The sequence below is a fragment of the Quercus robur genome, chromosome 2 (assembly GCF_932294415.1).
Source record: "Quercus robur chromosome 2, dhQueRobu3.1, whole genome shotgun sequence".
Lineage (NCBI taxonomy): Eukaryota > Viridiplantae > Streptophyta > Magnoliopsida > Fagales > Fagaceae > Quercus > Quercus robur.
In genome coordinates this window covers 77,550,582-77,566,516 of record NC_065535.1, presented here as the reverse complement: position 1 = coordinate 77,566,516, position 15,935 = coordinate 77,550,582, and the positions used below count along the sequence as shown (strand labels likewise).

General features: G+C 32.5%; 1 protein-coding gene across 1 annotated transcript; it reads right to left on the bottom strand.

Annotated features, from left to right (window-relative positions):
* Positions 1 to 1,924: 1,924 nt before the first annotated feature.
* Positions 1,925 to 14,304, bottom strand: LOC126703725 (disease resistance protein RUN1-like). The gene is made up of 9 exons (XM_050402809.1): positions 14,299 to 14,304; positions 13,850 to 14,181; positions 8,332 to 9,430; positions 7,925 to 8,233; positions 6,973 to 7,839; positions 6,097 to 6,866; positions 3,014 to 4,134; positions 2,623 to 2,930; positions 1,925 to 2,166 (listed from the first exon to the last, which is right to left on the bottom strand). The coding sequence occupies exons 1-6, from the start codon at positions 14,302 to 14,304 to the stop codon at positions 6,153 to 6,155; spliced, it is 3,327 nt and encodes a 1,108-aa protein (XP_050258766.1). The 3' UTR covers positions 1,925 to 2,166; positions 2,623 to 2,930; positions 3,014 to 4,134; positions 6,097 to 6,152.
* Between the last annotated feature and the right edge of the window lie 1,631 nt (positions 14,305 to 15,935).

Genomic DNA, 15,935 nt, shown 5'->3' with positions numbered 1-15,935 from the left:
AATATTATTTATACTTCATTGGCGAATAACATTATTATTTTTTTATAATTTAATTAAAAAATCTAATATATTGCACTTCCCTTATTAGAATGATGCATACATACTAAATGTACACACTATATTTAATGTTTAAATCCAATATTTAAAAAAAAAAAAGAAGAAATCAAATCACTAAAAAAAAAGAAAAAAGAAGAAGAAGAGATATTCAAAGTTTTGAGATCATATCAAAATTCAAATTGTGATAATATTTTTATTCATTAATATAAAATAATAATAATAAAATTTAAAAATTAGTAATACTTAAAAGAATACTTATATTATTATAAGACATAAATATCTATATGGAATAAATATTTCAAGATATATTAGTATTTATATTGTATAATTTTTTGTAAAAAAAAAAAAAAAGGACTAAAAGTACGTTTTTTTTTCATATTTTTCAACTTTTAAGAACTGTTTAATAGTGTATTTGAAACAATAATTTTTAATATTTAAACAATATAATATATTTTCATACATACATATTTTCAAAGAAATACAAATAACGTTGTAACAACGATACTAAACTGGCCACAATTTCAATATTTTCCTCAGGACCCACCCGCCTTTGTCACGTATTCTCCAAACAAAAATCTCAAATACCAAAATATCTCAAAAAAGACCTGGTCCCACCAAGATCATAATCCCAAATGGACCCCACTGTGTTGTGTGCGCAAAACAAAAACTGTCTACAACACCAACATGCATTGCAATTTGCATTTGCGTTTGCAAGTTGCAACTCTCGCAGTAATAAGTACACACGCATTGCCAACTTGAATACCTGCTGTCGATTGCACTCTCATTTTCACTGAGGTTAGCAATTTGAATGATATTTTTAATTTGTTTTTGGTATTAAAAAAAAAAAAGTTTTAGGGACTTTAGGGTCCGTTTGGTCATAATTTTTAAAAATTATTGTTTAAAAAGATGTGAAAATTGTGATTTAAAAAGTGTTATTGAAAAACGTGTTTTTAGTGTGGATAAAACAAAAAAAAAAGTTTTGTATCATGGTTTAAACAACATTTTTCAGTATTCAAAAAATATAAAATATGTGTTTGGTATGTGTGTTTTGAATGATAAAAAAAGCTGACCAAAGTATAAAATAAATATATTTTAAATCAAGAGAGAGAACATGGTGGGCCCATAAATCAGGAAAGAGAACATGGCTGACCAAAATATTTTTAAAAAAAACTGACTAAAGTACGAAAAAACTGACCTAAGCACTAGTGTTTGTTGTTTAAGATAATTACGGAATTGCCACTGAGCACTAGTGTTTGTTGTTTAAAAACTGTCCGGATGTGATCTCAAAAATGGGTTTTATAACATTGGTTTTTGAACAATGTTTTCCAAACAATAGGGAACAGGACTAGTACACCAAACACTTTTTTTTTTTTTTTTTTTGGACACTAGTGTTCAGTGTTTAAACACTGAACACTAGTGTTTAAACAAAGGTGACCAAACCGCACCTTAGGTTTTTATAGAAGAAAATTTCAATATAACCATTAATTTTCTTTTCATTACTTAATTGCTCATTTAAAATTTTTCAAATTTATGTTGGACAATGATGAGATTTATTTATACGGATTAAATGAGTTTGTGACAAAGTACATTAACCCATTTTGACACGAATAATGACTTAAATCATTTCAAGTTAATTATGTGTTAAGTAGATTAACATTAAATTGACCTATTTATTAATTGTGTCAAAGCAAGTTAACCTGTTTGACTTGAACCCATTTATGTTAAACACTAATTAATCTACACAAAAATATACTTATAGTCCTTTTAAAATTAGTGTCACGCAGATAGTTTTAAACATTTCCCTGCTAAACACATAAACACACATCTTATCCATGCTTTGTAGCTTAAAAAGTTTAAAAGAAAGACGACAACAATTAAAACGACTTAGCTCAATTAATAAATTTTTTTGTCGTCGAATGAAGGACATTTTGTATTGTATTATAATCAGGTGGTGATATCACTTATCTAGGTCCATTCCAACAAATTAAAGTATACAAACTACATATATAGAAGTTCTTAAATCAATGACAAAGCCTTTCTTGCGTTCAACCGATCCAATGACAGTCCATGCTAGTAACACCAATAACTGCTATGTCTTCAATCCCCCCTCTTGGAAAACCAAAAGAAATAAAACAAGTTAATAGACAAAAGTGGGTCTAAAAAAGACTTAAATCTAATTACAAAGATCATGTTTAGATTGATCTAAACCCAAATGCATATTGACTAAGCTAGAATTACAACGTCTTGTAAAATAAAATGACATATATATGTAATCAAACAATGAAAACAAAGTCTGAGATGCAAGAACCAGTTCCTGGAGAACAAAGAAACATTCCTTTGCTGGAGGCTGCAATTGCTATCCTAAGTGCTTTAGAGCATACAGGTATACTGATCTAACATCTTCATACTACCTAAGAAAGTCATTAAGATGATGAGCAGCGATTTTGAAAATTCCTATGGACTGGAAGTGACAACTCGCGTCCTAAGTAGCTTGGAATTCAATATGTGTGGGGCTCAGGGAGAGAGATTGATAGTACTTTCATAGGAAATACACACATTTATTACCATTAAATCATTTTGGTGGAGTTGATTATCAGGGTGTTAGTCCTCAAAATAGATGTTATTTCTAATGATCTGCTCCGGATAAAGAAGTCTTCTCAACCTTCCAGGATATGGGTCCTCATAGGAGCAACCAACTTCACTCTTTTGCTTATCATTCGAAGTATCACTTGCTACGGATTGATGGATGAAATCCATATTGTGAGAAAGCTCAGGAGAGCACTTAATGATTGTTTGCCCAAACCCTTCTAGCTCTTGATCAGCACATTCAAAAGTGGGAAGTAGCTTACAACTGGAACCTCAATGTGACGGCACTGATTCAAAAAAAAACAAAACAAATAATAATCTGAGAATAACCCAAAAGGTAAAATCTACATATCAGCATGTTAGAACTTACAATTCTGCACTGTCAAGCTTGGCCAATTTTTAGCAATTGAATCCTTAATAAAGATGAATCGTTAAATTGATAGCAGATAATCCCTCAACTACAAACATTTTACAGAAAGAAATTAATAATATTCATCGAGAGCAACAAGAGTGCATATTTTTGCAATTTTCTTCTTTCCATTTAATTTTACAACACTGGGATTGCAAGCATCTATTGCATTCTCCCATGGAAAATTGTAATAAATACTATAAAGAGAGACTAAAAAGAATGTGGATTTTACCATCGCATAATTGAACTAAAATGATGAGCACACGACCAGTTGCACCTATCTTCTTGTCTGCTATCAGTGCGACAATTTGTCCTCACCAACAAAGTCCAATAAAATGGCCCTTGTCACTGACTAAAAAGAGAAAAATGCAAGCAAATGCCAATGAATTTAAAAAGAAAATATAAATATACAGCTACGAACAAACAAGATTCTTTAGAGTGAGAAAGATGGTGACTTTTACACAATGGGGCTCCGCCATTAGGACTGAACTTGTTAAAAGAAAAATTACTGTCAATTCAGGATGTGTAATGTGTGAAGAAGGAGAAGAAACATTGGGCCACTTATTTACCAAATGTCCATTTGCAAGTGCATTGTGCTTTGCTTTGCCCTTGAATATCAGAGAGGACTCAATTCCATCTGTAAATCAATGGCTGAAGATGATCTCAGAGGATTATAAAGCTGATCATGTTCATGGAATGTTACTTGTACAGGAAAGCAGTGGTATCCTCTGGACAATATGGATAAATAGATATCCATCATGCTACAGTGAGAAGGTTCCTAATAGAATGGCCATAACCATCAGAACAGGGGGAACTGAGCAGATAGGTTCACAATAGATGTTTGAAATATCAGTATAGTATAATATGTTATCAGGGTTGGCAAGGAAAGTTTGTAGTAAATAATATTAAAAAAAAAAAAAAAAAAAAGGAGCAACAAGAGTGCCGAATTTACCCTCCAACACAATTGAACAAAATGACTACCATGCAATCAGCTGTACATGCTTTCCCGTCAGCAAGCAATGTGACACAGTTTCTCCTTTCCAACGAAATCCAAAAACTTTCTCGTACCCCGTATAAGGCAACTAGCAGAAATAGGAATGACAAACTACTTAGGTTAAAAATTGTTGTTTAAAAAGATGTGAAAATTGTGGTTTAAAAAGTGTTGTTGAACAACGTGTTTTTAGTGTGAATAAAACAAAAAAATGTGTTTGGTATCATTGTTTAAACAATGTTTTTCAGTGTTCAAAAAATGTAAAATATGTGTTTGGTATGTATGTTTTGTTTGATAAAAAAAGCTGACAACCTATTAAATTATAATTTTTTAATCCGTTTTTTATCCCTTCTTTATTCCTTTTCTTCTTCTTTATTCCTTTTCTCCAGTCTTCAGTTTTCCCTCAGAGCAGAAAACGGCCTTTTCTTCTTCTTTATTCCTTTTCTCTTCAGTCTTCAGTTTTCCCTCAGAGCAGAAAACGAAAAAGCCAGGTCGATCAAGCTGTGCCCGTGGCTGAGCCAGCTGTGCCCGCGGCTGTCGCCGCTCCGCCTCCGACCTTGGCCGCGGAGGAATCGATCGCGGAGAACTCGGAGAATGGCAATGGAGGAAAGAGGCCAGCCTGGAACAAGCCTTCGAATGGAGCTGTCGCGGAGGTTGGGCAGGTCATGGGTGCGGTTTCTTGGCCAGCTTTATCTGAGTCCACTCGGGCTCCGGCCAAATCGCCTTCCGATTCAATCAAACCATCATCAGATGGATCATCTTCGCGAGACCGATTTGCCTCTTCACGTGACCGATTTTCTGTGAGACCGATCCAGGAAGAAGCATTTTGGCGGTGGAGAGGAAGAATTGAAAACAAAATTTCTGCCGTGACTATCTGTGAGTTGTGTATTTGTGGGTTCCAATTTGTGTTGTTGAGATCTTGTAGGTTGTAATTGGTGTTTTTGAGGGTTGTGATTGCTGGTTTATTACCGTTGTGTGTTGCTGGTTTATTACCGTTGTGTGTTGATGGTGTTCTGTGTGTTGCCATCAACAACGCTGTTCATTGTTTAAAATATGCCCAGACCATGTTTCAAAAATAGTTGTTCAAACACTGGTTTTTGAGTACTAATTTTCAAACAATCCTATTTCAAGATGAGTCACCAAACGGGTTGTTCTTAAATTTGGACACTAGTGTTCAGTGTTTAAACACTGAACACTATGTTTTGAGTTGGCAAACCAAACGGGCCCTTAGCATTTACATCCAGGTTTGCATAAAAATTGTTATTTTACTATCTAAAAGTTATTTTATCTATTATACCATTTTACTTTATAATACATCTAACATCTCGATTTTTATTTTAACATCCAATACATTAAAATAATATAACTATACAATAAAATAGTATAAAGAAATAAGAGAGATAAGAAAAGTCATTAAATAAAGAGAAAGAGGAGAAAGATAATAAAATAATATATATAATTTTACAAACTTTTCTACGGCAGTTCTTAAATATACTAGCATACTTCTGTTCACAATTTCTAAAAAGTTTTAGCAATAGCAACCTGGGTAAAGTGCAGTTTGGGTGTGTTTGAATGTAAAATAGCAATTTGGGAGGTTTTACACCTAATACTTTAAGATTTTACTAAGGGCATATATTAGTAAATTATTTTAGGAAACTTCTTAAAGCATATATTAGTAAACTATTTTAGTAAACTTTTTATGGAAAAACGAAAAAGTGACTAACTTTTTAAATAGATTTTTCAATTTCCCATAATTTTTTTGTAAAATGGATAATTAATGGCATATATTAAGTTTTTTTTTTTTTTGGGGGGTGTGGGATAGGGCATATATTAAGTATTAACCGAACCAAATTACTTAAACTCATTTGGCCTTCTGATAAAAAAAAAAAAAAAAAAAAAAAAAAAAAAAAAAAAAACCTCATTTGGCCTTTGTCAAATATTAAAAAGAAACGCAAGCAAAAGCCAATGAATTTTTAAAAAATAATAAATAAATGATTACAAATATAGCTACAAACAAACAAGATTTGTAAGAGAGAGAAAGATGGTGACTTACAAAAGATCAAAGGTAGAAGGTTTATCAACTTTGCGTAGTCATCAATGCCTCCGTTGTCACGGGGATTCCTCTTCCTCACAATTAGAGTCACCTTGTCCTTGTGTGCATAAATTCCCAATCCAATTTTCAATTAGATTAGGGTGTTGTATCCACTTTGGCCGTGGGTCGTCTACTTCATTAGAAGTACCTTCTCCACTAGGTCTTGCCCCATCTCCATCAAAGTCATCAAAACTTTGCTTAATTTTGGTATCATTTGCTGAATCCTCTAAATTATCCTCATAAGGAGTGATAATGCAGCTGCTTGACCCAGGCATGTTTTGTTTGAGATCTTCCATGTCTTGCTCATATACGAAACGGGCTCCGCATTTTGTCACCACCAAGCCTGGACCCTCGAGGCTTATTTTAAGTTCAACATCAATCTGACTCAATTCCTTGTCCCTTTTCCTTTTGGAAGGAAAATATTTTATCCAAAGGTGATATGAATCAATCTTACCAAATTGTTCGGAAAGACCAACCTTTAAGGTTTCTAAAATTTCAGATCCATTGACAAGAAATAAAATTTTAACCCAATGTGTAGCTTTATAAAATTCCGAAGGAGGTTGGTGAAGTGAATGATGGGGGCGGATTACAAAAACAACACACACAGCGATTCCCACAAAACCTGAAGGCCCATGCAGATTCAGTGAAGTCCCCTCACTTTGATGGCTAAACCATTTCGGAATTTCACTTCCAGGTATAATAAAATTTTGGTAACCTAAATCATCAGGTCTCTGAAACACACAAATCAAGAAGGTTAGAACTTCATGAGAGAGAGAGAGAGAGAGAGAGAGAGAGAGAGAGAGAGAGAGAGAGAGAGAGAGAGAGAGAGAGAGACACCTGAATGTAACGTGCAAGCATTGTTGAGAACATGTCACCGAAACCTTGATTGTCGATCAATTTGACGCAGTTAATAAGATAGAGATGGGGACTAAAAACATCTTCCGGTCTTAAGGGTAATGCTTCCAGCGAAGTACAACCTTCTACCTCAAAATACTTAATATTTAATGGAAGCTCTGGTAGTAATTGTAGATCCTTGCAATCACTCAAAAAAAGAGTGTATAGATTTGATAATCGAATGATATTTTCAGGAAGGAGAACGAAATTATTTCCCCTTAGATTTAAATAATTTAAAGAGGGCAAACAACAGCCAATAGCATCAGGGACTGTGTGAAGATTGCAATAACTTAGATTAAGATCTATCAAAGAGGATAAGCTTGATAAAGTATGCATTAACATGCCCATGGAATTTGGACTCCTTTGCAATAAAGGAAAATTGAGGAGCTTATTGGATGGTTTAGATAATAGAAAATCACATCCACCGACAGATAGTTTTTTGAGATTTTTTAAGAGAATGGTGGATGAAGATAGCTCTCTTATAGCAGTTCCACTCACATCTAGCTCCTCTAGGCCTTCAACATTTCCAAGGTTCTCTGGCAATTTCACAAGTCTCGAGCAGCCAGATAAATTGAGAGTTTTTAGAGACATCAAACTACAAATTGCAATAGGAAGACTTAAAAGGTTTTTGCAACCATTCAGATCCAATCGTATAAGCTTTTTGAGATCTCCAACAGATGCATGAATCTTATATAGTCTTGTACAACATTGAAGAATTAATTTTTCAAGATTTGAGGCTCCACTAAGGTCTGGGATCTCAATTAAGTTTTGAGAGTCACTCAAGTCAATGAGTTTTAACTTGTCTAAAATCTGTTATAAACCAATAAATAATTAGACAAACTCAAGCCTTAATGAAAATGAAGTAAATACAAATTAGCATAAGTGAAAATCTTACCATAATTCCTTTCCATAAGTGTTTGATGCCACTGCAATGCATTCTCAATTCAACAAGTTTATTTGGTTGGAAATTGGTTGGCATGGATTTTAAAGGATATCCATACCAATCTATTATGCGTAGCTCATTAGAAAGATAACTTAGGCCTTGTGGAAGTTGGACATGACCTCTATTAAAGCCTTCTGGAGGTTCCACATAACCAATTTTAAGCAATCTCAAATTGTTCATCTTTGAGAAGGCTTCAGCACTCAAGTGTTCATTTTTATCTACAAGCATCTTTAGGACTATACCTTCAACAAACTCTGTTCCCTAGATACCAAGAACAATAAAATTAGAAAAAAAATCTAGAACAAATTTGAAAGAATATATATACTTCTCTAAATTCAAGTTTAGACTTGTCAACTTACAGTATTACTTTTCAGTACATGCAAGACATCCTTATAACACCATAACCTGCTACGTCTACCAGGCTCTTTAGGGGATTCACAACGAACAATCTCTTGACCCATTTCTTGTAGCAAATCATGCATCCATAAAATTCCATTTGATACAATGGCTATGAGAGATTTGTTGATGAGAACATCAATATCATAGTCAGGATAATGACCTAAACTTTCTAAAGTATCTCTTACGAAATATGTGTACCCTCCTTTGGAGAAACATGCAATATCTAAAAACAATTCTCTCTGTGTATCCTCGAGCCCAACTAAACTTATTTGAAGTATTTCCATAATGCCTCTATTAGGTTTTGCTTCTAGTTTATCTCGAGCACTTCTCCATGCATCAGGTTTTCTACCAAACAATGAAGAACCTAAAATTTCAAGAGCTAAAGGAAGGCCATTAGCATATTTCACAAAATCCATAGACAAATCCACATAATTTTCTTCAAGATGAGGTTTCTTGAAAGCCTTCCAACTAAAAAGCTCCAAAGCTTCACCTTCATTCAACTCCTTAGCTTCATATATATGTTTCACTCCATGCCTTCTCAACAAATGCCTATCTCTACTTGTTACAATGATTATACTCCCTTGACCAAACCAACCTTCATTCCCTACTAATGCTTCTAGTTGTTGTTTTTTGTCCACATCATCAAGAATAATAATAACCTTTTTATTGCGTAGTCTAGTGCCTATAACATTAATTCCTTCATTAAAATCATTTATATTTATTTCAGATCCTATGAAGATCTTAGAAAGAAGTGTTTTTTGTAAAGAAACTAAACCTTTAATTTTGGCATCTTCTCTAACATTATCAAGAAAGCTGCAAGCTTCAAAGGCACTATAAATTCTCTTATAAATTACTCGGGCAAGAGTTGTTTTCCCGATTCCACCCATCCCACAAATCCCAATGAAGCGGACACAATCCAACCCTTCCTTCATGCATAAATTCAACATTTCCTTAACACGGGAATCCATTCCTACCAGGTGCTCGAAAACACTTGAGAATTTATGATCCAGTTCAAGAGATATCCTTTGAATGATTTTTTCAATAACTGTTGATTCACTCCTGCAAAGAATATAGCAGAACGACAGTTTTGATGAGGTCGAGCTAGATACATTAATTTAGGGACAAAACTATATCAGCAAAAGTACAATCTTAGCTTTGTTCATTAGCAAAAGGGGAACTCTAAAAGTGTATAATATATACATGGCACAAACTATACATGCAATGTTCTTCAACCAAAGTCCAATTCTTCTCTCAAAATAATACTCCTAAAATAAAACCAAAGTCCAATTCTACAGTGGACAAAGAAATTTGTCATGTGGCCAAGTAAAGAAAGAGCTATTCCTAAGAACATAAATTAATGTATAAGTTACATCTCATAATTTATAGAATAATTGTTTGGACAATAATATTTTACTAAAATGTGTATTTACCATAAATTTAGAGAACAAATAATAAAGATACTACCTAGTTGGTGTGCTTCATAATATTTTATTACAAGAAAAATAAAATACCGTCAATTTCATAAGTTTGAGGTGTCGGAGTTGAGGCACAGATTAGGTTGTTCTTTTGAAACAAAACACGCCATCTAGTAGACTAGCAATTATGCATGCTGTCCCCACAATACAATTACCTTGCTAATTATTCTTTCATGCATATACCACTTATAGGATAAAAAGCTCTCAACAGTAATATTAGTTTAAAAGAAAATATTGAATGAGCAAGTATTTTAACAGTTTAATGTTACGTGAAAAATCAGTAACAAAAATTGATATTTTTCTCTCTTCTCAACATCTATGGCCGGACATGATGTCCTCTTATAATATTGTAATGAATCTATTCCATTTAAAATCCTTTATAATGAGTTTATAAATGACTTCCCCTTTTTCCTCTTACTATCCTCACAAATCAAAACAGTAAATAGTCCTCATATTACTAACGTTATTCATGTATAGAACCTGTTATTTTTGGAAACGAATTCTAAGATATGATTAGTATTAACTATTAAGCAGTTATAAAACAAAGAAATTCTTAAGTACTCATAGAGTACGGTGAAGATGCTTTCTCTTTTAATATTCATGGCGGAGTTCAATTATTAAATTCATAATAAGGTTCATTAGATTCTAAGAATACCTAAGAATTTTCTCATAAAAAATTAAAACGTTGGGCAAGAATATGTTTGAAAAAATTTTAAAGTCACTAATTCCAATGCTCATTTCATAATTGATAACAAAAAGAATATAATTACAGAATTTGTATGTCAATTTAAGAATTGGTAAGAAAGTGGAACGTCCATCAATAAAAAGCTGATCTTATTTTTTTTTTTCCCTTTATTGGCAATTTATTTTCGGAATTAAAATAATATATAAATTTTTTTTATAAAAATTTCCAACAATCTCCTATTTATTTTTATAAAAATGTATGTAAAATACGTATACAAATTTTCTAGGTCAAGAATAGGGTGTCAATGGCTTGAATCCTCACTTAGTGCTTCGACAATGTTATTCCAAAGTCAATAGTGACATTAAAACTTTTCATCATACACAAAATATTCCAGTACTTTGCCATGAGCTTCTAAGCGAGCACATTATAGCCTTGTGCTTGATCCCAGCTTTCATGAGCAACTTAGAGAATTAGCCCTATTGTCATAGGAAGCGGCCTCATTTCCATCCTCACCTAATAGAAAAACTCATCCTTTATTATGTTATGAGATACAACACGTACACCATAGGGAGTGACAAAGAGTACTAGTACTTAAAACTAAACTAAGTGCGTGCATATTATTCACATTAATCTATCGATCATTCTTTCCTTTGAACTTAGTTCTTGGGATCTCTAATCCTATGTAAGGTATCCTAATATGTAGTTTATTCTTCTTTGGATTTTAGTCTTATTCTTCTTGATGTTCATCTAGACCTTTGGCTGTAGCTATAGATTTTTTCTTCTCATACACAACTTGACAAAAGGTATAGATTATAATCGCATTAAAAATTGCTAAAATTTTATAATTTTTGTACCACCAACTCTTTTTTGGCTCACTTTGGTGGATTTCACAAGGACCCTTCATATTTCACAGTTACAATAAATTATATCCACCATCTCAAAACAACATATATAGCCAATATAAATATATATACATACATATAAATATATATATATATATATATATATCTCTAAATCACTCTTGTCCTTTGTGGTTTCTTTTGTACAAAATTTATTCCCACTAAATCTTATCCACTAGTCCAAAATACTAGTTGGATAATTGTATGCAAACTTCTAATTTTTTTAAAAATTTTTTTTTATCATTTCTCAATTCATATATGTATGGCAAGAGATGTAAATCTATTAGCATCTACATAGGGTTAGTAGTAGGGGTGTTTGTGGTGCATTTTAGTGTGGTTTTGTGCCATTTTTAGCATTGCATTTTGCAGTGCAATTTGGCCAAAACTATCACTGCACCGCACCTCAATTTGCAGTCACATGTCTGGTACGATGCGGTGTACAATGTGCAGTTTGGTTGGTTTTGGGCTAATATATTTTTCAAAATGTCATAACCAATTACTGGTTTACTATTAATAACCAAGACAATATAACGGTAAGTTTTAATATATATATATATATATATATATACCAAAAAAAGTAACACGAATATATACAAGACAAAAAAAAATCCATGATAGATTTATAGTAAATTAAAAGTACACAAATATATACAAAATAAAAGAAATAATCCATGATAGTAAACCACACAATTATACATGTTAAACAAATATAACATATAACACAAAAATGCTTAACAAGCAACAACTATAAGGTCCATAACAGTGTACCATATGCACTAGTCATGCCTACTAAGAGTGAGAGGGTATCAAGAGAGAAGGGTGAGAGTGTGAGATGGAGAAGTGAATGAAGTTTTAAATTTTTGATTTTGTATTTAACCAAAATGAAGTCATTTTAATGTGAAACTAGAATACACTAACGTTGGGCTGACCAATTAATTCATATAATATTAAATTTTAATCTCTATTATATATATGGGTGTGGTGTAATGAGGTTGTATCAGTTTTACGATAATAAAACCGTACACTACACTGTATAGTGCAGCGCAGTTCATTGCCACCTGCAGTGCAGTGCACTACTCCATTTTGCGGGCAATTTTGATTAGTTTTGGTGCAGTCATGCGGTTTGAGTGATTTGGTGAACACCCCTAGTTAGTAACTACTTGGAACCACTTTTAGGAACAAAAAAGAAATGTTCATAATTTCACAAGAATAAGGGACTTAGTATTTTTGTAAAACTTGGCACCATAATAACACGATTGTATAATATGAATGCCTACACATTTTCAGTTTTTTTTAGGCACATATTTAAGTGTCTACTTGAGTACCTTGGCACAAAAGATAATATCAAATGAAATTGTGGTATTATTGTATCTCCATCATATAATAGGAATACCAACTTCAAATGGCATTATTATTTTCACTTAACAATAGGAATGGCCTTTTTTTTTTTTTTTTTTTTTTTTTTTTTTTTCATAAATCTACTTTTTTAACACTTGGGGCAAAAATAATTTTTTATTTTTAATTCTCAATAGAATTCACATAGTTAAAATTTATCATCAACTCTTCTATGACTCTCAAAAAATATTTCAGTAATCCTACTATTTGAGAAAATTTAAATGAAAATGAGTCACATAAAATTCATAATTTCCAACCTCAAAAAAATTAAAGACGTGAACTTTTCTCAAAATGATCAAGTTTCTTAAAATAGAAACACTATTTTCATTAGGTTTATAAATAAATAAAAAAATCATGAGATTTTTCAACTTCACATAAACATTTTTTTTTTTTTTTAATGAAGCACAATAGTATTTCTTAATCATGTATCTCTAAATTTTTATTGTAGTTAAAACTAGGCGAAAATACTATTTTGATTCCTATATTTTGAGGTTATTGTCAATTTGGTTTCTACATTTTGATAGTAATTAATTTGGTCCCTATTCTTTTTAACTTGTAGTAAATTTGGTCTCTATAATTGGTGGAGTCAAATTGGTTCCTATTTTTTTTAACTTAAAGTCAATATGATCCATGTTATTTTCAATTTATAGTCACTATGGGTCCAAATTTGAGGGTTTTTTTTGTTTGTTTGTTTGTTTGTTTGTTTGTTTGTTTGTTTTGTTGAGTTGATATGTGTTTATCAGAGTTAGAGATTAGAAAATTTGATTTGCGTTTTGATGTTTGGTTGCTAAGAAAGTGAAAGAAAATGTAAGAAAAGCCGTGATTTGACATTAAAGACTAAATTGACTACAAATTAAAAATAACAAAGGTCAAGTTGTCCGCTATCAAAATGTAGGAACCAAACTAACAATAAACCCAAAATAAAGAAATCAAAATGATATTTTTGACTTAAAAACATTCAACAGAAAGTAACGATAAATAATATTAATTAGGAAAAATGTTAAACAAAAAAATAAAATCTTACTCATCCTGTAAATCCCATCCTGAGATACCAGCAACTTTTGTCACAATAGCTTTCCAAGTTTGCACATTCTCATTGTTATCGTTGAGATGTTTCGCAAAAGCTTCTGCAAAAGTCCCCTTCAGTTTGCGCACATCACTAGGATCCACATCATAGAAAACAGGCAGAATTGTCAACTTCTTCTTGTCCATGCACTCGACGATCTTTGCTAGTTCAGTCAAACACCAACTCGACGAAGCGTAGTTTTTAGAGAAAATGATGACAGCAAATCTTGATTCTTCAATTGCTCTCAAGAGCTCAAGAGCTCTGGAGAGATGAATTCTCCTCTCTCGAGACTTTCATCGTCCCTAAATGTGGTTATGCCATTCCGTTTCAACGCTCCGAATAGATGGCTTGTAAATTTTTTGCGAGTGTCAGAGCCTCTAAAACTGATAAAGACGTGGTATTCGTACCTCCATCCAGGCACAATAGAAGAAGAAGAAGAAGAAGGAAAACATGAGGAGGAGGAGGCGTTTTCTGTGCCCATAGAATTGCTATCGGGAAATATACTAAAGATATGTATTAAAAAAAAGTTATTCAACTAGTTTCAAAGAATTGACACACGAAAGGTTAGGGAAGAAGAAAGCAGAGCACTGGATCTGGATGGAGTGTTTGTTAGTGACAGACATGAGACATGAGACACAGCACTGGTGCATTTATACATCGTCTGCTTGCAATCACGTGCATGAAGGATATTGATACTAAGACTTACAGATCAGGGTAAATTTATCTTTGAGATAGAAGCTCACAGATCGGAGCTCTCTCTCTACAGTTGACTTGGGTCGTCTGTAAAGGAGTAGATATGGTTTGATAGGAAGAGAGAGGAAGAAAGTTCAGTGCGTAGAGAGAGAGAGAGAAAAATGAGACAGAGAGTGATAATTTTTTCTGCATAATCCATTTGCAAGTGGCCAGACAAATAAAATAAAAAAATTTGCAAGTGGGGTTAATTTCCCTTCTGAGTCAAAGCAGCGTGTGTAAATATAGTTGAAGTGGGTGTCCGCTCCTCGACTCTTGCACCAAAGGAAACATCGTAGCAATGAATGAAGTAAGAAACAGAGTAGGAAGCCCTGCAAACAAATTTATAGAGTGATGCCTTTTTAAAATACAATCTTATTCCAAGATGTATGTTGCAAATGCTGCATAAAGAGTAAGGTGGCAGTTAAAAGAGAAGTGACAGTAAGCTGGTTATGTGTATTGCACATTACTCTAGACATTTGTCACTTCTTTTTGACTGGTTGCAGCAACTCCTCTCTCTTGGAAGAAAATCCCGCGTGGAGGAATATGTTGGTTCATTGCTGAAAGTTTAGATAAGAGACTCTTACTGCTCCAACAACTACTTAAATTAAACATAATATATTGGTTGTTAATGGGAACAATTATCTAGGGCCGGCTCGGTCAAAAGACTTCTAAATTTTAACCAATAGGATTATGACTAATTTGTTATTTGTTAACCAATAGGATTAGGATTATGACTTATTTGTTATATATTAATTATCCAATAAATAAAATAATAATCTTTTATCGAATGAAAAAAAAAAAGAAAAAAAAAGAAAAAAAAATGCTACATTTATAAAATTTTCACAATATTTTCACAATAAATCTTAAATGGTAGGTTGTTATTATTGGTAGGCAAAAAATCCATTTCAATGATGGATTCAAATTAGAACTAGTAAAAACCTAATACAATGAATGTAGCACTTCTAAAAAAAATGCTACATAAACAAAAAAATTTCATAACATTTTTCACAACAGTTGAGTTGACAAATTTTTACATTTTGCCTGCTTGTTCACCATATTCTGCCCTTCTTTTGGGGTCCTTATATGTTTACATTGTACTTGCTATATAAATTTACATCTTAGACACAAAAAATGGCAAATTTTGTACATTTTCAAATAGCATTTGCCATTTTGTGTGTCTACACTCTACAATGTATATTTACACTACAAATATGTTGTGCAAATAGCACCCTAGGACTCAAATCAATAACAGTAAATAAGCAGAAATTAAATAACAAACACACATAAAGAACACAAGAATTTACGTGGTTCG